The sequence below is a fragment of the Chiloscyllium punctatum genome, chromosome 12 (genome assembly GCF_047496795.1).
Source record: "Chiloscyllium punctatum isolate Juve2018m chromosome 12, sChiPun1.3, whole genome shotgun sequence".
NCBI lineage: Eukaryota > Metazoa > Chordata > Chondrichthyes > Orectolobiformes > Hemiscylliidae > Chiloscyllium > Chiloscyllium punctatum.
The window spans coordinates 23,024,077-23,048,070 of NC_092750.1; the positions used below are offsets into that span (position 1 = coordinate 23,024,077).

General features: G+C 40.2%; 1 protein-coding gene across 11 annotated transcripts in view; it reads right to left on the reverse strand.

The window, feature by feature from the left end:
* Positions 1-10,744: 10,744 nt before the first annotated feature.
* atrip (ATR interacting protein) overlaps positions 10,745-23,994 on the reverse strand; it is a 125,557-nt gene continuing 112,307 nt past the window's right edge. For 10 of the 11 annotated variants that reach the window (XM_072582093.1, XM_072582091.1, XM_072582090.1 and 7 more), the window contains 3 exons: positions 23,243-23,329; positions 14,263-14,515; positions 10,745-11,785 (listed from right to left, as the gene is read on the reverse strand). In XM_072582093.1, the coding sequence (XP_072438194.1) occupies positions 11,694-11,785; positions 14,263-14,515; positions 23,243-23,329 (432 nt within the window). In that variant the 3' untranslated portion in view covers positions 10,745-11,693. Of the gene's footprint in view, positions 11,786-14,262; positions 14,516-23,242; positions 23,330-23,994 lie in introns of those variants that run through there. The other variant, XM_072582101.1, reaches the window with a different exon arrangement.

A 23,994-nucleotide genomic window follows, 5' to 3' on the forward strand; every position in this document is an offset into this window, starting at 1 on the left:
CGACAATATGGAAAATGGCTCATGCATGCTGATATACAAAAGTCAGAATAAATCGAAACCAGCCAATACTGCCCTATCAGTCTCCTATAAATCATCAGTAAAGTGAAGGAAGGTGCAATCAATAGTACTGTTCTCTGATGCTTGTGTGGGACTTGACAGGAGCATTCAGCTCCTGATCTCATTACAGCCTTAGTTCAAACACAGGCAAAAGAACTGAATTCCAAAGGTAAAAAGTGAGAGTGACAGCCCTTGATATTACGGCCATATCTGACTGTGTGGCATCAAGGAGCCCTATCAAAACTAGAATCAATTGGAATGATGGGCAGACTCTCCACTGATTGGAGTCAAACCTGGCACAAAGATAGATTCTTGTTTTTTTTTGGAGGTCAGTTATTTCAACTCCAGGACAGCTCTGCAGTAGTTCATCAGGATAGCATCCTAAGCCCAAGCATTTTCATTTCCTTCATCATTACCTCCTGTCCATCATATGAGGATGTTCACCAATATCTGCAACTCCTCAGAGCAAATTTCTTTTCCCTAAAAGTGGGGGAGTTCAAAACTAGGGGGCATATTAAAAAGGTGAGAGGAGAACATTTTTAAAAAGACATGAGATGCAACTTTTTTTTTTAACAGAGAATGGTTCGATGAACTACCAGAAGTAGTGGTGGAAGCAGGTACAGTTACCATGTTTAAAAAGACATTTAAGCAATTACTTCAATAGGGAAGATTTGGAGGGATCTGGGCAGGCAGGTGGGACTAATTAAATTTGGGAACATATTCTGATGGATTAGTTGGATTGAAGGATCTGTTTGACTATGTTCAAATACAACAAGATCTGGACAATATCCAGGCTTGAGAGTGTGGTGTTGGAAAATAGTATTAGCATCATTGAATCCCCCATCATCAACACACTGGGTGTTACCATTGACCAGAAACTTAAATGGACTCACTGTGGCTACAAGAGCAGTTAGGGGCTCGAAATACTGTGACGAGTACATCACCTCCCGACTCCCCAAAACCAGTCCACCATGCATAATTCTGGATTAGTGATGCTGGAAGAGCACAGCAGTTCAGGCAGCATCCAAGTAGCTTCGAAATTGACGTTTCGGGCAAAAGCCCTTCATCAGGAATAAAGGCAGTGAGCCTGAAGCGTGGAGAAATAAGATAGAGGAGGGTGGGCGTGGGGAGAAAGTAGCACAGAGTACAATGGGTGAGTGGGGGAGGGAATGAAGGTGATAGGTCAAGGAGGAGAGGGTGGAGTGGATAGGTGGAAAAGAAGATAGGCAGGTAGGACAAGTCTGGACAAGTCATGGGGACAGTTACTGAGCTGGAGGTTTAGAACTAGGGTGAGGTGGGGGAAGGGGAAATGAGGAAACTATTGAAGTCCACATTGATGCCTTGCGGTTGAAGTGTTCCGAGGCGGAAGATGAGGCATTCTTCCTCCAGGCGTCTGGTGGTGAGGAAGCGGTGGTGAAGGAGGCCCAGGGCCTCTATGTCCTCGGCAGAGTGGGAGGGGGAGTTGAAATGTTGGGCCATGGGGCGGTGTGGTTGATTGGTGTGGGTGTCCCGGAGATGTTCCCTAAAGCGCTCTGCTAGGAGGCGCCCAGTCTCCCCAATGTAGAGGAGACCGCATCGGGAGCAACAGATACAATAAATGATATTAGTGGGTGTGCAAGTAAAACTTTGATGGATGTGGAAGGCTCCTTTAGGGCCTTGGATAGAGGTGAGGGAGGAGGTGTGGGCGCAGGTTTTACAGTTCCTGCAGTGGCAGGGGAAAGTGCCAGGATTGGAGGGTGGGTTGTTTGGGGGCGTGGACCTGACCAGGTAGTCGCGGAGGGAACGGTCTTTGTGGAAGGCGGAAAGGGGTGGGGAGGGAAATATATCCCTGGTAGTGGGGTCTGTTTGGAGGTGGCGGAAATGTCGGTGAATGATTTGGTTTATGCGAAGGTTGGTAGGGTGGAAGGTGAGCACCAGGGGCGTTCTGTCCTTGTTACGGTTGGAGGCTTTTGCCCGAAACATCGATTTCGAAGCTACTTGGATGCTGCCTGAACTGCTGTGCTCTTCCAGCACCACTAATCCAGAATCTGGGTTCCAGCATCTGCAGTCATTGTTTTTACCATCCTTAATACACAAGTCAGGAGTGTGATGGACTACTCCACACTTGCCCCACTCCAACAACACAAGAAGCAGGAGTCCATCCAGAACACAGCAGCTTGCTCAACCGGCACCACATCCACAAGCATCCACTCCGTTCATCACTGATGCGCAGTAGCCACGGTGTGCACAACCTACAAGATGCACATAGAAATTCACCAAAGATCCTCAGATTGCATCTTTCAAACCCACAACAATCTCCATCTAGAAGGACGAGGTCAGAAGACACTCGGAACACCACTACTTTCAAGTTCCCCTCCAAACTGGAAATATATTGACATTCCTTCACTGTCGCTGGGTCAAAGTCTTGGAATTCCCACTCTAGTGGCATTGTGGGTCAACCCACAGCAGGTGGACTGCAGTGTTTCAAGAAGGCAGCTCACCACCACCTTCTCAAGGGCAACGAAGGATGGGCAATAAATACTAGCCAGCCAGTGATGCCCACATCCCAGAAATAAATCAAAAGAAAAGCATACTGAAGAATTAGTCTCAGCCTGTTTAAGTTTGATTTAAGAGAGTTGATAGTGGATTTAGTAGGATTTAGGACAATACATAGGCAATAGAGTGGGATGAAATTATTTTATCAGAAGTAATGGCCTCACCATCCTTGATACAAACGTCATATCTGCCTATGGCTCAAGTCCTTCCCAACTCCAAGTTGTTAAGTAATTGCTATTATCTGATTAAAAGCAAAAGATGACCATGAATGCTGAAGTTTCAGTGTATCAGCAGCAACAAAGACTGGGGTGATCAGAATGATATTGAAGTGAGGAACACAAGAATGAGACTTAGGGCACTAGAGCTAATGTGGTCAATAATAGAGATGATAGTTTTATAGGTGGTGGACTAGCCTTTCTCACACAAAAAGAACTGTCACTTGGATGAACATACTTCCTGACAGAAATCAGAGAATTCAGAACAGTTAGTAGCAACAGAATTGGATGTGGGAAATTAAGATGGGATAGGAATTGTAGAATGGCTTTCTGCGCTGAAGTAGTAAGAATGCAAAAAATATAAGAGATTGGTCAATATTTTAAGTGAAATAATTAATTACACTTCCAGAGAACTTTTAAAGTACAATCAATTATGGACACAAATCTATAACAAGTTTTTGTTAAAGCTGTTATTGACAAGGAAATTTGATAACATAACATTTACAGTTTATAAAAATCAGTTTACTTTAAACTTAAGGAAACAATTACTGGGGAACAGATGCAATATCTTCTCATGATTCAGCTGCACTGTGGAAAATGGTATCCTGATACAATTACAAAAGGAATTCAATAATTGAAGTGTTACGGTAAGCCATGGTTAGTACATGCATATTTAGCTTTTCTACAGCAGTCAGGTTAAGAATTCTAACACACTGCTTTTGCTTTGGGAGGATTGTTTTACCGCAGAATTTTCACCACCCTTTAAACTTTGGAGACTAACCGAGAATAATATGAGTTTGCTAATTATACAGAACAGAAACAGATTATTAAGCCATACAGTTTACATCCAATTCCCTATATTGAACTATGGCCACAATATCAGGACACTTAAAACTAATGATCTGCTAAAAATCACCTTCTGTATTATCATCTACGTACAGGAGTTTAAAAAAAGTTTGCTGTTGAGAGTTGCAAAGTTTTAGGTCACTTCATATCAGTGTTATTACACTCCATATTTTTGCTGTGTAATCTAATGACTATAATTATCTGGTCTTGGCCGATTCCACTGATAGCTTTCAACTTGTCAACTCACACTCTTTCTGCAGTGAGGGGACATGAAAACCCTATTTTTCACACTCTGCAATGAGAATATTTTGTCACATTCTCTCAATCTAAAGCTGGGACACAGAACCGGCCATTCAGTTCAACTGGACTATGCCAGTCTTCATCTTCCACGTGAGCCTCCCCCCACCTTACAATATATCAATACAAGAAATTGAGGGTTTGGTTAAGAAAATGAAGGAAGCATATGTAAGATATTGACAGGATAGATCAAATGAATTCTTAGAAGAGTATAAAGGCAGTAGGAGTATACTTAAGAGGGAAATCAGAAGGGCAAAAAGAGGATATGAGATATCTTCGGCAAATAAAATTAAGGAGAATCCAAAGGGTGTTTACAAATACATTAAGGACAAAAGGGTAAATTAGGGAGAGTATAGGGCCCCTCAAAGATCAGCAAGGCAACCTTCTGTGTGGAGCCACAGAAAATGGGAGAGATACTAAACGAGTATTTTGCATCAGTATTTACTGTGGAAAAGGACATAGAAGATATAGAATGTAGGGGAAATAGATGGTGACATCTTGCAAAATGTCCATATTACAGAGGAGGAAGTGCTGGATGTCTTGAAACACAAATGTGGATAAATCCCCAGGACCTGATCAGGTGTACCCTAGAACTCTGTGGGAAGCTACAGAAGTGATTGCTGGGCCTCTTGCTGAGATATTTGTATCATCAATAGTCACAGGTGAGGTGCTGGAAGCCTGGAGGTTGGCTAACATGGTGCCACTGTTTAAGAAGGGTGGTAAGGACAAGACCAGTGAGCCTGACGTTGGTGGTGGGCAAGTTGTTGGAGGGAATCCTGAGGGACAGGATGTACATGTACTTGGAAAGGCAAGGACTGATTAGGAATAGTCAACATGGCTTTGTGTGTGCAAAATCATGTCTCACAAATTTGACTGAGGTTTTTGAAGAAGTAACAAAGAGGATTGATGAGGGCAGAGCAGTAGATGTGATCTATATGGATTTTTGTAAGGCGCTCGACAAGATTCCCCATGGGAGACTGATGAGCAAGGTTAGATCTCACGGAATACAGGGAGGATGAGCCATTTGGACACAGAACTGGCTCAAAGATGGAAGACAGAGGGTGTTGGTGGAGGGTTGTTTTTCAGACTGGAGGCCTGTGACCAATGGAGTGCCACAAGGATCGGTGCTGGGTCCTCTACTTTTTGTCATTTACATAAATGATTTGGATGGGAGCATTAGAGGTACAGTTCGTAAGTTTGCAGATGACACCAAAATTGGAGGGGTAATGGAACGAAGAGGGTTACCTCCGATTACAACAGGATCTGGACCAGATGGGCCAGTGGGCTGAGAAGTGGCAGATGGAGTTTAATTCAGATAAATGCGAGGTGCTGCATTTTGGGAAAGCAAATCTTAGCAGGACTTGTACACTGAATGGTAAGGCCCTAGGGAGTGTTACGGAACAAAGAGACCTTGGAGTGCAGGTTCATAGCTCCTTGAAAGTGGAATCACAGGTACATAGGATAGTGAAGGCAGCATTTAGTATGCTTTCCTTTATTGGTCAGAGTATTGAGTACAGGAATTGGGAGGTCATGTTGCAGCTGTACAGGACATTGGTTAAGCCACTGTCGGAATATTGCATGCAATACTGGTTTCCTTCCTATCAGAAAGATGTTGTGAAACTTGAAAGGGTTCAGAAAAGATTTACAAGGATGTTGCCAGGTTTGGAGGATTTGAGCTATAGGGAGAGGCTGAACAGGTTGGGGCTGTTTTCCCTGGAGCATTGGAGGTTGAGGGGTGACCTTATAGAGGTTTACAAAATCATGAGGGGCATGGATAGGATAAATAGACAAAGTCTTTTCCCTGGGGTCGGGGAGTCCAGAACTAGAGAGCATAGGTTTAGGGTGAGAGGGGAAAGATATAAGAGAGACCCATGGAATGAGCTGCCAGAGGAAGTGGTGGCTGGTACAATTGCAACATTTAAGAGGCATTTGGATGGGTATATGAATAGGAAGGATTTGGAGGGTTATGGGCCGGGTGATGGCAGGTGGGAGTAGATTGGGTTGGGATAACTGGTCAGCATGGATGGGTTGGACCAAAGGGTCTGTTTTCCATGTTGTACATTTCTACGGCGCTATAAATATACCTTTTACTCCCTCGTGACCTATTGTCGCTATCTTTAATGCTCTTTACCGTAGTTCCTACATGTTGTAGGGAGATCTAAACTGCACCATGCTGTGTGTAAAGATATTTCTCCTGAATTCCTTACAAAATGTGTTAATGATTGCCTTTTATTAATTCCACTACTTTTGAAATTCCCCAAAGGCAGATGCATCATCTTTATATTTACTCTTCCAAGGCTGTTTCTTGGTCTTCTTTTCCAAGGAGAAAGTGCTCAAACCTTCCCCTAATTGATGACACTAGAACTTCCAGAATATAACAATGTAATTTTTGAAATATTCTTCATAGTCATACAGCACAGAAAGTGACCCATCCATGCTGAACATAATCCCAAACTAAATTAGTCCCACCTGTCTGCTCCTGGCCCATATTCCTTCAAATCTTTCTTATTCATTTAAATGAATGTTTAATGTCGTTTAAACGTTGTAATTGTGCCCACATATATCACTTCCTCAGGAAGTTCATTACATACCTGAATCACCCTATGTGTAAAAGGTTTGTCCTTCACCTCTCTCCCTCACTTTAAAAATGTGCCCCCTTGTCTTGAAATCCCCCATCCTAGGGAAAAGACACCTAACATTAACCCTAACTATACCCCTCATGATTTTATAAACTTCTGTAAGGTCACCGAAGTCTGGAGATCTAAACCACATACCATAATCAAGGTATGGTGCAACGAAAGCAAACTTTTAACTTAACAAGTTTGTTATTGATTTCTATTCCTCTAAGAACAAGGTTTCTTGCTGACCACTGTAACACATTTACTGGTTTGTAAATCTGTACCTCTAGAAGACATAAGAGTCCAGATAAAGGTCCATCTTTGTGCCTCTACCCTACTTGGATTTTTTATTTTGCAAGAATTAAAAGTCCTCCTTTTTGCTCCTACCAAAATGCAACATTTCACGCTTAGCTATTTTGAAAGCAAATTGTCATTTACACACCTGTTTGACTAGTTTGTTTAAAAATGCAACTTTGGAGGAGCAAAGGATGAAACAATGCACAATTTATCAATGCAAATATACCAAATGTTTGATGAAAAAAATTAATAAATGTAACATTTGTCAGACTGGATTGAGTTTTAATAAATCTTCTTACCATACATTTAGCTTCGTTGAGAAGCTTATGAATTTACCATCTTCAGCACAAACGTATTGTTAGCAAATCAGAAATTATGTTGTTTTTGGACAAGATTTAAAAAGAGGCTCAAGACCAAAAAGTAACAACATAACTATTAAAAAGCAATAGTGCAAATATCCTTTTAAGACATAACTGCATAGCCAAATGGATGCAGAATCTCAATCAATTCACAATGAAGTTATTTTATTATTTATACTAATAGTAACAGAGTAAATAGTTTAACATCAACTTTGTTTTCCTTTCCAAGTCAAAGAACTTGAATTAGGTTATATTACTTAGCCTGTACTGTGTCACAGCAACTATTTTTGTACATACATTGCAGTTGTTGCCTTTTATGGGAAACTATGTCTTTGTAAGCACAGAAGCATCCTTTGATAAGATGCCTTCTAAGGTTGGTGCTTAGACTGAAAAGCACTTTGGAACATAAAGAGGAAAATAGTACCAGTAGCTGCAATTCACAACCTAACTAATCACAGAATATAAAATTTCAAAATAAGTAAATTTGAACATATTCATTCTCCCTAATATATCTTAAACCTTTCCATTGGATTACTTAAAAAACATCATAGAACAAACCTAGTGACTACTTCAATAAACGTTCCATTGGAAACGTTGTGGACGTTATGTACGTTGTGTCCATAAGGAAAAGCATTAATTTATAATAAACATATTCCCATCCCCAAATTTATAATCAGAGTGAATCATCATTATCAAAACATCAAAGTTCAAAAGGCATTCACAAATGAACATGAATTTTGCTGTTAGTTTGATTTCTGAACTTCTGACACCCTCAATTCACCTTCGCTCCAATACAGCTTTTCTGTACTGCCTTGAACACACTTAGTGAACCCTTCTTGCAGATTAATATCACATTTTGTAATTAACAAATCCACATAGTTAGATTACATCAGATTTCATAACTGAAAAATTATTTTAATGAACAATAGCGTGACTTGACCATTGGTTATCAAATAGTTCACAAACACTCCTAAGCTTGGCAAACAAAATGGAAACTCCCATAATCCAGCTCCATTTCAATAATTTGTACTATGCATTTTATATACATAGCTGGCATTTCATGTTCATCCTAATTTTCATGTTTGTCTGCCCCATGCCACCGACATTGGGTAGATAATAATTCCTTATTAAACCTATCTTGGAGATACTCCTATTAATTATTTTCTTCAAAGTAATGAATGGACTGTATTCTCCACATCTTCCAATATGAAATATCAGATTGACTATTTAACAGAACAGACATTCAACACAATTATGTCAAATTTTGGTGTCCTCCAAGTTCAATACAAATTTTTTCTTGTAATATTGCTGACTGGATGCAGACCAGACGCAGACCTTATATACAGGGTGGATACAAGGTTTGTGAAGAGTAATGATAGGAAACAATAATCCAAAAAACTACAAACATTTATCATGAAAGTGTTAGTCAGGGTAGGAGAAATTAGTAAAAGAGTTTCGGAGCAGTCTACAACAAATATACAATTTTCAACAACAGTTTTGTAGCACACCCAAACCAAGTCTAACGGCTTTAGCAGTCCAACTACCTCTTGTACATGTAATCCACTGCATTATTAAGTGATTACTTCATTATCAAAGATGATGTCCTTAGAAGGAGGCATTAAACAACGACCTATTACTGCAGTTCAGGTAAATTGTATCGATCCCACAGCACAGGAAATAGGTGTAGACCATTCTGCCCTTTGAGCCTGCTCCATCCTTAGTTAACGATCACGGCTGATTATCCAACTCAGTACCCTGTTCTTGCTTTCTCCCCATAACCCTTCGTCCTTTAGCCCAAAAAACTATATCTAACTCCTTCCAGAAAACATTCAATGTTTTGATCTCAAATACTTTCCACAGCAGAGAATTCCACATGCTCACCACTTCCTTATACTGTGACCCTTGGTTCTGGACTCCCCAATCATTGGGAACATTCTTCTTGCATTTATTCTTTCTAGTCCTGTTAATATTTTCTAGGTCCTGTGCAATTCCCTCTTATTCTTGTAAACTCCAGAGAACATAGTCCTAACCAATTTAGTCTCTTATGTCAGTCCTGCCACTCCAGCAGTATTTAAAAATTCAAGGAAGAAGCAGGGAGTGCTCATTTCATCCTGTTGGGACATGGAAGTGTTTAGGGATTGGATATCCACATTGAAAAGGAGACAATAAAGGACAGGAATACAGAAAATTAAAGTGATAAAGGAAATTGGAAGAGTTGTGCATTTGGAGAAAAGGGAAGTGATTAGACCAGGGGAAAAAAGCTGACACAGGAAGACATCAGATCTGTGAAGAAAGAACAGGCTGCAATGTCATTTAAGCTTTCCTGAAAATGTCTGCTTAATTTTAAAATCACCATTAAATTACATTTCTTACATAAGACTGCCAAAATTAGTTTCTTAAATTACAGTAAACATACCAATTCAGAGATGATTAAATCACCTATTTTAAGCTGATCTGAGCAACAGAAATACTAAAGGAAGATCCTGTATCAATTTTTAATTTGCAGTAATTACTTTGCAAGTATTTACATTTTCCCATAAATACGTTATTGATCTATCCAAATCAAGTAGGCTTTGTAAACCTTCAGTGCTGCATTTAATACTGAATGCTGAAACAGTGGTTAGCACTGCTGCCTCACAGCACCAGGGACCCAGATTTGATTCCAGGCTTGGGCGACTGTCATGTGGAGGTTACACCTTCTCTCCAGGTCTGTATTTCCTCCCACAATCCAAAGATGTGCAGGTTAGGCAAACTGGCCAAGCTAAATTGTCCATATTGTTCAGGGATGTGTAGATTAGGCACATTAGTAAGGGTAAATGTAGAGTAATAGGATAGGGGAATGGGTCTGGGGGCTTGCTCTTCAGAGGGTTGGCGTGGACTTGTTGGGCTGAAGGGCCTGTTTCCACATTGTAGGAATTCTATGATTTGCCGTGGCTGCTTTCAAAACTCGCTTTGAGCTAACTGCAGAAAGAGCTTTTTATCGATGCAACAAGTTATGATCTGAAATGTATTGTCTGAGAAACTAAGATGATACAATGGTTAACTTTCTAAAGCAATTAATATATACTTTTTAAAAGGGGCAAAAAAAGAGTATCTGGGGGAACAACAGGGGAGTAGGACCAAATGGTAGCTGTCGCAGAGAATCAGCACAGGCACAATAAGGTGAATTATTTCTTTCTGCGCCACATTAATCGGTGGTTAAAAGACGTTTGGAGCTATTTAAATTCTTGCCATGTGGAATACCATTAAGATTAACTGGACCAAATTAACACAACCAATGACAAATTTGACTGCATTTATTTAAAAATAATTTTAAAATCACACTGAACAATTATTCCTATTATTGAAATGACCTTATTGCTATACTTTGTAACCTCCAAGTTTCCTTTTTAATTTTCTCTACTGCAGAATGTAACACTGGCTAAAAGCGAAACTTGTGTTATTGAACTATTTATTGTAGTTAAGGACAGCAAAACTACACTTATGTCGAAAGGGAATTTCAAAATACAGACTCAGTAGATAATGTTAATGATTTTAGATTTATTTAAAGAAAACAAAGCTGCACGAAGACCTCAGAAAATATTGTAGTTTAAATCTGTGAAGTTGCAGTGATCCCCCACATTTTGGTCGCACAAAAATATTAACTCAGTTATCAAGCTGCTCAGTCTTTCAAATTAAACATTTTTATTCTACAAGGATAGGCATTCTGTTAATAATATTTCATCTTTAAACTTCTCTGGACAAGTTATCCAAGTCTTTGTTGAAGGTGGCATAACTCGTGACATTCACTCAACACAAGGACACAAAAAAACAATTTTAAAAAGGAAAACAAAATGCAGGAAGCATACAGATCAGGAAATAACTATGGAGACAGCAAAGAAGGTAAATCTTTCAAAGAGTTGGAACACTACCTTATTTCCTTTCTCCACAGATGTTAGAAAACCCACAGTGTTTTTGAACATTTTCCATTTTATACGCTGTTAAATATTCTGAACTTGTCCTCCAGAGCACTGCATCACGGAATCTGAAAATACTGCACCCTCATACCTGTTTCTGTGTTAATAAAGTAAAACAAAAATCATATACCTGTGCAAATTTTTAAACAAGGTTTAAAAAAATGCATATAAGCCAGACTGAGGTGCAACTGTTTATCAAAAACAGCGTTGAAGCTACTTCCCTTGTTGCACTCATGGGTTACAATGCCCACTGCTAATAAACAAACAAATTCCACTGTAAGGTCAGTGATAGCTGAGAGATTCGCAAATGCAGTTACTAGCCACTAAATATTTCATTGTCGTTTGAATGTGAAAGATAGACACTTGTCGTTTAAAAACAATTCATTATCATTTTTCAGACTTCTGCAGTGAAAATAACCCTGAAAAAGATCAGCTCAGTTAATTGGAACACAAATAGGTATTCAAGCATGAAGCTCTCAGTGTATACACAAATGCACTGCAATTGAAGCATCTTCAGTCCTGTGTATGGTGCCTCAAGGTGTCAGTTTCTAGTTCTTGATAGTCGGCTTCCGGATCATGGGAACAAAGTTCTTCCAAAGCCAACTCTGAAATACAATTTGTTATAATTAAGTATGCAAAGCAAAAGTTCTTTTTTTTTCTTAGATGTCACATCAGAAAGTGAGAAAGGAGGGTGTGGAAAAAGGATGTAGGAGTTTTGAGCAGTTCAGAACTTGGTGATAGCCAAACATGAGTTTGGGCAGCCGATGAAACAACTTATGAAGTCGTAGAGAAGCAACATGATGATCAATTAATTCTGTTTCTATCATTAAGCTATGTATTCTATACAGAATGCCTGATACAATATTGGAATGACTGTTACTGGCAAATAATTAATGTGCTTGGATGAGAGCTTGAATCTTATATTGGTTGCTTGAGAACGTGAATTCATTTTTTTAAAATTAAAAATTGGCAATAGGTAAGATGAAGCTGTTGGACTATAGCAAAAACTCAACAGCTAATCTACAATTATGTATTTTGGACTGAAAAAGGATACATCAGCATACTTTTCTGTTCTTATGTTGCTATAACAAAGGGGCATAATTTTAAGGAGTTTTAGAGAGGACTTGAGGAATAATCTTTTCTTTGAGATGGTGAGAATCTGGAGTGCACTACCTTGGAGGATAGAGATAAGAAATGTATGTGGATGACCACTTGAATGTCATAACTTTCAAAGCCACAGGCCAAGTACTGAAAATTAGGACTACTGCAGATTTAGAGTAGCATTTTGTTGGTTTAGAATCTGAGCCAGAGCCTTTTCTATACTGCATGATTCCATGATTCTAATATTTTTTGGGGTAAGAAACCAGTCAACTTTACCCAGTTTGGCCTAAATGAATCATTCCAGTCTCTCAGCAATATGGTCAACTCTCAGCAGTTCAGTTACGGACAAACAAGCCACTCAGTGGCTTGGCCTCAAACTGCTACTGCAGTGAATCAAGATAATCTCAGGACAATTAAGATAGCAATAAATATAACAGTCACAGTCTGACTGACATTTTTATTAGAAAACAAATTTAAATAGCTAAAAAGGGTCGAAATCTGAAGAATGCATAACTATAACATGGCATTCTCTATCTGTTCATATATTCTTTGTCAAGCTCAATGAAGACAAAGGAAATAACCCTTGGTGTAAAAGACTCTCACTAAATTAACTCACTAAATGAACAAATAATTCAACACTGGCAAGTGATATCTTTGGAAAATGGAGCTGGCTGACATCAAACTGAAATAAAACCTGCAAATGAAAGTCAAACATTAGTTCAGGATAAGGCCCTACACAGGAGGTCCAGTACTTAAACCATCAACAATCAGTGGTGACAATTTCACAGCAAGACATAGGACAAAGAACACAAACAGGAGCAATTAAAATTGATGGAAGTAGTAATACAATTAAGCAACATTACGATGTATTAGTGGTTGAGAAAAATAGGACAGTGGTTGCAGAGTCCTCAACTGTCACTTAGATAAGGGGAGTTTTGTTTTAAGGTTTAAAACCACATCACAGGACCACTGACCATTTCTACACTGAATGTGGATCCAAAGGAGAAAAGGCAGCAGGAAGATCTACATGATCAATGAATGAGGTTGAAAAATCTATTAAGAAACTGTGGTCTGATCTCTGAATTATCAGTGACAAGAGAAACACTTGAGCGAGAATTTCATTCAACAACTTACATGATATAGCACCTTTAATATAGTAAAATGTCCCAAGGCACAAAGAAGTTGTAATGTAAACTTAGGAGACATACAAAGTGATACAAGGGCAAATATATAAAAGCTTGGTCTAAGAAGTAGCTTTTAAGGAGTGCTTTAATGACATAAAGCAAGTTACAAATTCAGAAAAGACTGGGAGGGAATTTCAGAGATTTAAACCAAAACAGCTGAAGGCTCCATCATGAATGGTGCAGCAATTAAATATGGGAATATTCAAGAAGCTTTTTTGGTTAATTGTTGAAAAGTTGCAAGTATATTATTTCACTTCCAATAGTATAACAGTGATAAAGTACCGCCTATGTGACACAATTTAATTTCTTCAGCTATACAAGTCAATGCAACTTACTAATATCCTTTCAGCATGTAGTGCTTTCAAAAACATTGGCTGTACTTGTCCTTCCAGATGGTAGGATTTGCAGGTTTGGCAGATGTGTCCAAGGAGCCTGGGAGGCTCACTGCAGGGCATCTTGTCAGTGGAGCATATTGGTGCTACCATGTGTCCATGGTGGAAGGAATAAATGTTTATGGTGGTACACAGGGTGCCCATTGAGCTTTACTCTGGATTGTGTCAAGATTTTTGACTTTTGTTTCGGTTGCTGCACTTCCTAAATGGAAAAAAGCTGCACCAAATATTTCCTGAAAAGAGATGGGTTATTACAGGAATCTTGGGATTAGGTGAACAGTTTGGTCCACGAGTAAAAGATAGATTTATTATGGCACAACGGCACTTTTCTGTTCCTGAAACTACGTTGGTGCTGAGACACTTCCTTAATCAAATGAACATCAGTTTATACAACAAACCTCTTACCTTCACATTCTTCTAGATCTGGTACGTTTTTTAAAATAGCTTTGATTCCATGCATAACTTGATCATAGAGGTGTAACACATCCAAACAATGCTCTGTAAAACTTTTATCTCTCTGTGAAAGACAGTGCAGCAGTAAAACAGTTTCTCTTAGGAACTGCACCACAGCCTGATTATACACTGAAGAATGATTTTCTTGGCATGTGCGAACAGTAAGCCACTGTCGATGTAACATGACTATTAAGGTCTTCAAGACCTGTAAAATAACAAAAATAGAAATAAAATTAATTATACTCAGTTTGTTCTTGTTTACTCAGAATGATTGCAACATTACAAGAGACCCTACAATTCCCTAGGGCTTACCAACTAAATGTTCACTCTCAAAGTATACATTCTGCAGCATTGAAGGATGTTGTAGACAGTAGTTTTTTTTCTGTCAATGTCATCTTTCACAGGAAGCCGAGATTACTCAAGGTTGACACGAGAACAAAATATTTGAACTTAATTCCCCAATATTTAGAACAATAATAAATAAATACAGTCACTTGCTACCAAATATTGCAGGAAAAAAAGATACTTTGTTGAAGCTTTTTATCCTGCACTCATCAAGACATATTGCAAGAGTACAAATTGAAAAGGGTAAACAACATTTGATACTGCGTGGAAGCAGGTAGTACAGATATGTAGGCAAGTAGACTGGCTGGTCAAGGTGTTGTCATGGAAAATGTATCTATTAATGTTGACAGTTAATAGCCAGGCTTCAATAAATTTTATACCAGGCAGCTTGACTCCGAATGACCAACGCATTGCTTTGAGAAATGAACAAGTGAAGGTCACCTGCTTTGTTGAATTGAAACAGTTTCAATGCCCAAATACATGATGTTGCAATGGGATCTCCATAAGGCCCAATGTTCACAAATCTTGGTTGGATTTCATGAGAAACGAAACTACATCTCATTGTCCAATTAGATGAAAGCTCATATTAATGGGTTCCCTCCTGCACCAAATTCACCTTGTAATAGAATAATCAAATCACGTCAATTTCATCCACGTCCTAGCTCAGAAAATTGGGCTGAGAGTTCCTCACTACTGTCTACCTCAAAACTACCCTAACTGGTCAGTACACGTGTTGGGATACCAATAGGACCATGTGCTATATGATTGGCCTTACTGAAAACCTCATACAGGTCGTTCTGCTATCAAGCGAAAGTTGCATTCCCCTGCTACGGAAAATCATTGTAGGAAATCACACTGTAGGAGATTGCTATACCCATTCAGCAGAAAGTTTGTGTTACCCAAACAGCGTCCGCAATTCATCAATCGTGTTATAGCCAATTCACACGTTAAATCAAAATGACCTGTACAGTAAATAGGGTCAGAGTCATTTTTCACTGTGCAAACATGATACTGAAATACAGGTCCTGCAGGATATTGGCTACTCTGATTAGATCTTTTCTCATTGTATGTCGCACAAACTCACAAAAAGGCCCAAAGGCAGTCACGCTTGGTCCCAAACTGTGCCCATTCTGGAAGGGTGGGATATCATAAATGTTTGAGCGTTTTTTAAAAAATCTTTTAAAATTTAAAATGGATGGTAAGGAAAGGGTAGACTTTTTAAAAAGCTTCTTCACATAGGACTTGTAATGTAAGACATAAACAGTATGTTCCTCCAGCACAAAGTGCCAGCAGCAATAATCTGCAAACACTGGAGTTTGAGCAAAGTCTACATTAGCAAACTTTTTAAGGGACAAAGATGGCAGCCAGTGGAGTGGTATGCTCCTCCTGTTGAATGTGGGAGATTAGGGAACAGTTGACTGTTTCTGGCCACTATCTCTGCAGGAAGCGTGTTTGGATGTGTCTCATATCAGACCATTTGGATCAGCTGGAGAGGCAGTTGGAGTCACTGAGGAGCATACAGGAGGCACACAGTGTTAGTAGTTTTAGAGAGATGGTCACATGGCAGGTAGTCAGGGAGATGAATGACTGTCAGAACAAGTAGGAAGGTAGTGCAGGAGTCTCCTGTGGCTATCCCTCTCTCAAACAAATACAGGTATACCATTTTGGATACTATGAGGGGGATAGCAGAGAGGAAAATAGCAGAAGCAGCCAAGTCTTGGGCAATAAGAGTAAATCTTCTATTAAGCAGGGCTTGTCAAAGTTCAAGTGAGCAATTGTTACAGGGTACTCTCCAGTCAGGGGCACAAACAGGCCATGCTGCGGCAGTGAGCATGAATTCAGCATGGTATGTTGCCTTCCTGGCGCAAGGGTCAAGGATATGTCGGAGCGGTTGCAGCAAATTTTCAAAAAGGGAGAGAGAGCAGCGAGATGTTTTTGTACACATTTGTATGAATGACATGGGTAGAGAAAGAGTTGAGGTAGACTGAGTATAGGAAGTTAGGTAGCAGGTTAAAAAGCAGAACTTCAAAAGGTAGCAAGGTCTGGATTAGTTCTGGTGCCATGTGTTAGTGAGAGTAGGAATAGGAAGATAGAGCAAATAAATCAGTGGTTGATAAGGTGGTGCAGAGGGCAAGCATTCAGATTTTTGGATCACTAACATGTCTTCTCAGGCAGAAGGGGCCTGTTCAAAAGGTATGGGTTTCACCTGAGCTGGAGGGGGACCACTACTCTGGTAGGGAGATTTGCTAGTGCTACTCGGAAGCCTTTGAACTAGTATGGGGGCATAGGGGCCCAGATGGTAGCAAGAATACACAGAGAGAGAGAGAGAGAGAGAGAGAGAGAGAGACAGGTGAGGATGGTTCGGGAGTTAGAGAGAGCAAGTTCTTCAGACAAGGAAGGCAATTGCACAGAGAACAAGGTAACTGAAGAACTAAACTGCATTTACTTCAATGTAAGAGGTCTGACATGCAAGGCGGATGAACTCAGGGCACATATGGGAACATGGAACAGAGATATCATAACTATGACAGAAACACTGTTGAGGGAGAGACAGAATGGCAGCTTAATGTTCCAGGGTTTAGATGTTTTAGGAAGGATAGAAAGGGAGGTGAGAGAGGAGGGGAAGTGGCAATTTTAATTAGAGACAATATTACTACTGTACTTAGGGATTGTACTATAATCTCCCCATTTATCAGCGGGGAACTGAGGAGCAAGACTGAGCAGCTCTCGCAAATCTCCCTGCCAGTATATCAGTCCCCTTCCAATTCAGGTGCAATTTGTCCTTCTTGTACAGGTCACTTCTACCCCAGAAGAGATTCCAATGGTCCAAACAGGTGAATTCTTGTTCTCTGCGCCAGCTCCTCAGCCACGCATTCATCTGCTTTATCCACCTTTGTAGCACCGGGAGAATGACAGATATTACTACTCTCGAGGACCTCCTTTTTAAATTCCTGCCTTACTTTCTATATTCTCCCTCCATCCTTTCCCCTTTTTATGTCATTAGTTCCAATGTATACAATGACCTCCTGCTGGTCCCTCTCCCCTTTGAGAGCATTTTGCACCCTCTGAGACATGCTTGATCCTGGCACCCAGACAACACACCATTCTGATTTTTCACTGCTGGCCGCAGAAAAGTCTGTCTGTGCCTGTGACTGCAGAGTCCCCTACTACAATTGATCACTCGGAAAGAGACATAGCCTTCATTACATTAGAGCCAGTCTCGATACCGGAAACTTAGCTGTTCATGCTACATTTCCCTGCAAGGGAAAAAAACGATTAAGACTAAAATTGGGCCCTTGAAGACAGAAACAGGGGAATATATTAGAGGGAACAAAGAAATGGCAGAAGAGTTGAATTGGTACTTCAGATCTGTGTTCAGTGGGGAAGACACAAGCAATCTCCCAGAGTTGGCAGTGGCTGAAGGACCTGAACTGAAGGGAATTTATATTTGCCAGAATTGGTGCTGGAGAGACTGTTAGATCTGAAGGTTGATAAGTCCCCGGGGCCTGATGGTCTACATCCTAGGGTACTGAAGCAGGTGGCTCGAGAAATTGTAGATGCGTTGGTGATTATTTTCCAGAGTTCAATAGATTCAGGAATCAGTTCCTGCGGATTGGAGGGTGGCTAATGTTGTACCATTTTTTAAGAAAGGAGCGAGATAGAAAGCAGGAAATTATAGACCAGTTAGTCTGACCTCAGTGGTGGGAAAGATGCTGGAGTCAATTATAAAGGATGAAATGATGACACATCTGGATAGCAGAAACAGGATAGGTCAGAGTCAGCATGGATTTATGAAGGGAAAATCATGCTTGACTAATCTTCTGGAATTTTTTGAGGATGTAACTCTGAAGATGGACAAGGGAGATCCAGTGGATGTAGTGTACCTGGACTTTCAGAAAGCTTTTGATAAAGTCCCACATAGGAGGTTAGTCAGCAAAATTAGGGCGCATGGTATTGAGGGCAAAGTACTGACTTGGATTGAAAATTGGTTGGTTGACAGGAAACAAAGAGTAGTGATAAACGGCTCCATTTTGGAATGGCAGGCGGTGACCAGTGGGGTACCGCAGGGATCAGTGCCGGGATTGCAGCTTTTTACAATATATATTAATGATATAGAAGATGGTATTAATAGTAACACTAGCAAATTTGCTGATGATACAAAGCTGGGTGGCAGGGTGAAATGTGAGGAGGATGTTAGGAAATTACAGGGTGACCTGGACAGGTTAGGTGAGTGGACAGATGCACGGCAGATGCAGTTTAATGTGGATAAATGTATGGTTATCCATTTTAGTGGCAAGAACGCAGATTACTACCTAAATGGAGTCAAGTTAGGTAAAGGGGCAGTACAAAGAGATCTGGGTGTTCTTGTACACCAGTCAATGAAGACAAGCATGCAGGTACAGCAGGTAGTGAAGAAAGCAAATAGCATGCTGGCCTTCATAACAAGAGGGATTGAGTATAGAAGCAAAGAGGTTCTTCTGCAGCTGTACAGGGCCCTGGTGAGACCGCACCTACAATAGTGTATGCAGTTCTAGTCTCCAAATTTGAGGAAAGACATTCTGGCTATTGAGGGAGCGCAGCATAGGTTCACGAGGTCAATTTCCTGGAATGGCGGGACTATCTTAAGATGAAAGATTGGAGCGACTGGGCTTCTATACCCTTGAGTTTAGAAGACTGAGAGGGGATCGGATTGAGACATATAAGATTATTAAAGGATTGGACACTCTGGAGGCAGGAAACATGTATCTGCAGATGGGTGAGTCCTGAACCAGAGGACACAGCTTAAAAATAAGGGGTAGGCCATTTAGGACAGAGATGAGGAGAAACTTCTTCACCTAAAGTGTAGTGGGTATGTGGAATGCTCTGCCCCAGAAGGCAGTGGAGGCCCAATCTCTGGATTCGTTTAAGAGAGTTGGATAGTGCTCTCAAGGATAGTGGAATCAAGGGTTATGGAGATAAGGCAGGAACAGGATACTGATTGAGGATGATCAGCCATAATCATGGTGAATGGTGGTGCAGGCTCGAGGGGCCTACTCCTGCACCTATTGTCTATTGTCACTCCCTACATTTTCCAAAACAGCATACATGTTTGAGATGGGGATGGCTACAGGAGACTCCTGCACTACCTGCCTGCGCGTCCTACCTTTCCTGGAGTTAACCCATATACCTGACTGTATCGGAGATAATTCTGTGAGGCAAAGACTGATTAGGGATAATCAGTACGGTTTTGAGCATGGAAACCGTGTTTTTGAGGATGTGGCCAAGACAGACAGATGAGGGCAGAGTAGTTGACGTTGTCTACATGGAGTTTAGTAAACCTTTGACAAGGTTCCATGTGATAGACTGGTTATTAAAAAGTTAGATCACATTGGATTCAGGACAGCTTACTAATTAGATACAAAATTGGTTTGACAGTAGGACACAGAGCAATGTGGTGGGAGGGTTGTTTTTTGGACTGAAAACTTCACAGGAATTGGTGCTGGGTCCAGCACTGGTTGTCATTTTTATAAATGATTTGGACGAGAACTCAGGTAGCATAATTAGCAAGTTTGCAGATGACACTAAAATTCATTGTATAGATTATGAAGGGATCATCATCAACTGGGCCAATGGATCAAGTGGCAAATGTCGCACTTTAGTAAGACAAGCAAGGGCAGGAGTTACAAAATTAACAGTAGTGCCTGGGAAGCGTTGTTGAATAGAGTGACTTAGGGGTTCAGGTATATAGTTCTTTGAAAATTGAATTACAGACACAGAGTGATAAAGGTAGCATTTGGCACATGTGCCTCCACTGCTCAGACCACTGACTATAAAGGGTTGGGACATCATGCTGCGGTTGTACTGGACACTGGTGAGGCCACTTTTGGGTTTCTGTGTATTGTTCTGGTTGCTCTGCTGTAGGACGATTCTTATTAGAGTAGAGAAGGTTCAAAAACAATTTACTAGGATGTTACCAGGACAGGAGTGTTTGAATTATAAGGAGACGGTGGATAGGTTGAGACATTTTTCACTGGAGCATAAAAGGTTGAGAGGGTGACCTAAAGGAGATGCATAAATCATGAGGGGTATGGATAGGGTGAAGGGCCAAGGTCTCTTCTTCAGGGTAGGGAAATCCAGAACTAGAAGGAGCAAACATTTTAAAAATCACCTGAGAGTCAACTTTTTTCACATAGAGGGTGATTTGTATATGGAATGCATTGCCAGAGACAAGGGTATATGCAGGTACAGTTACAACATTTAAAATACATTTACACATGTATATGAATAGGAAAGGTTTAGAAGGGTATGGGCTAAAGGCAGGTAAATGGGACTAGTTTACTTTGGAAAACCTGGCCAGCATAGACAAGTTGGACTGAAGGGTCTGTTTCCATGCCGTTTCATTTTTTATCAAGTGAAGCATACTTCATTTTATTATTCAGCCCAGTCCAAGCAATTACTCATTTGATTTTTCTGCTACTTTTTCATTTATTTGTTAGCGATTCCAATTGTACCCCAGGTTGAACAGTTTGCAGAATTCCTGTTGCAGCACTATCATCGTTTTCATCTTTAGCCAGGCCACCTTCACACTGTATTACCACCAAAATGCATCCAATTACTGAATAATTTCGTGCCAAGGGAAGAAGTCGATTGTGCAACACAGTCATTGGCTTCAACCTGACCCAGGCCACCAACATGTCTGTCTGCACCTTCTGGTCCACCATGTTTTTTGTCACAGGGATTATGATGAATTCCTGATTTCATGCACCCAGTAGTATGTTTGTGCTTTGGGCAACATTAAAATCCACATTTTCCTGTTTCATATTGCTAATTTCCTCTCAGAATGCTGCCATGGATCCAAAACAGAGTTCTGCTATGACAAGTGAGAAGATGGTATATGAATTTCAATGCCAGTGTGATGTCATATACATAGGAGAGGCTGTATGCCCCAGAAACTGACAACACATATCAAACAGCATGTCCCTTCAGCTGTTTACAATAAACAGTGCAACTGACCGTGTCCAAACAGCTCGTGCTGAAAATTCACAACTCTACTATTAGTCATAATTCTGCAATTGGACACATTTGCTAGATAAACCTGAAAATGCAAAGAATTACAGAGACAACCAATTTAGGACAGTCAGTCATGCTTGAGGTGTAGCATACTTGCATGTACTGAAAACTAACTATTATAGTATCCTGTTCTTAGCAGACAGAAAGAACACAGACACACACTGTGCCTGCTTCAATACAACAAAATAGCTAACAGCCTACTCACTGGTGCATTTCTCAAGGCAATGCACTGACCAGAACCTGCCTGGTTTAAAATTTTTACAAAGACTGGCTGTTTACTGTTAATCAGCATTATAATTGCATTCTCCAGGACAACGTGTTTGCCAGAGTCCACTTGCCAACTATCAGTACTCTCTTCTCGTGACTTATAAATAGTGGTTTTCCCCTCGAACTGGTAATTGTTGTGAAATGTGTTGAGAATAAAATAAGTTGTCAAAATATCTGTAACACAATGCATAAGTAATTCAAATATGGAAAACAGATGCAAAGGTAAGTCTGTATGACTGGCAACCCTGAAAACATAATTGACAAATGTCTTATTGGACAGTCAGGATGCCTGACGGCATGAGAAACCAAGCTACCTCAAAATTGCTTAGATATTTTGATTACATTTTTATATCTACAAAAATAAAAACTTCAATAACATTTGCTTAAATTGAAGAACAAAGATAAAGTTAATATTGCAAATATAACATCTAAATGACATGTTGTCTTTTCACATTGACAAATAAAGGTAGCCTAAATCCTGAGTTCAGGATCTGACACCAGATAGTCTAACCACAATGTCAAATTAGGCTAGAACTATATGCTTATATAACAAATCCAAATTGGACAGATGCTGCTTGTCACCCTGACAATAAACACATACTGGAGGAGAAAGTGAGGACTGCAGATGCTGGAGATCAGAGCTGAAAATGTGTTGCTGGAAAAGCGCAACAGGTCAGGCAGCATCCAAGGAACAGGAGAATCGACGTTTCGGGCATCAGCCCTTCTTCAGGAATGAGGAAAGTGTGTCCAGCAGGCTAAGATAAAAGGTAGGGAGGAGGAACTTGGGGAAGGGGCATTGGGAATGCGATAGGTGGAGGGAGGTCAAGGTGAGGGTGATAGGCTGGAGTGGGGTGGGGGCGGAGAGGTCAGGAAGATGATTGCAGGTTAGGAAGGCGGTGCGGAGTTCGAGGGGATTTGACTGAGACAAGGTGGGAGGAGGGGAAATGAGGAAACTGGAGAAATCCGAGTTCATCCCTTGTGGTTGGAGGGTTCCCAGGCGGAAGATGAGGCGCTCTTCCTCCAACCGTCGTGTTGCCATGGTCTGGCGATGAAGGAGTCCAAGGACCTGCATGTCCTTGGTGGATTGGGAGGGGGAGTTGAAATGTTGGGCTACGGGGTGGTTGGGTTGACTACCTGCTAAACGAGCTTTAAATAAAAAATATAATCAAAGCTCGATTCTGATTAAGTCCTTTGGTTCAGGCTGGACAAATGATGCATCTCTATCATAAAATTCCAAGTCTTTTTTTATACATTAAGTTCCTTTGGTTACCTCAGTGTTGCATGGACAGTCAGACTCTACCAATATAGCGCTGGCACCAGAATGGGACAATCCAAATTTGGTGAGGAATCGAATAACCTAATAACATTGAAAAGTCACAAAAAAGTTTGTTTCAAATGATACGATTTTTTGTTAATAATGGCGTATTTTCTCTCAGGTACAAACTTGATCAGACCATTCAAACAATTCACCAATAGTACCAACATAATTGTAGCCTGATACAAAGATGAAAACTTGTATAATTATTAGCATGTATTTTCCTCCACCTTGTAGGATTTACTGCTTAAAATCAACTTATTCATTGATCATACGTTACTTGTGACTCAAAATATTAAAATTAAATTTCAAACAAGATTCTAAAATTATCTGGAGTCAATATGATATTAAATAAATAATGAAATAAAACAATGTAATGTCACATTTGATAAAAGCTATGCCATAATCATGTTAAACTATAGATCTGTATTATTTTCAGTTGAAGCAAGTGTTAAAGATTTTACAACTTATGCGGTCACTCAAAATGCTAAAGTTGAAAGAACTGACATAATGCATGTGAATCATTAAAAATGGTCTGTTCATTTGCAGTATAACTTTCTAATTATTGTATCCTTACATCAGTGTGGCTAAGTTGTTGGAAGTGTTTCTGAGGGACAGAATTTGCATGCACTGGAAAAACAAGAACTCAGTGGGGATAGTCTACATGGCTTTGCAGATGGTAAATGGTGTCTCATAACTTGGGAGTT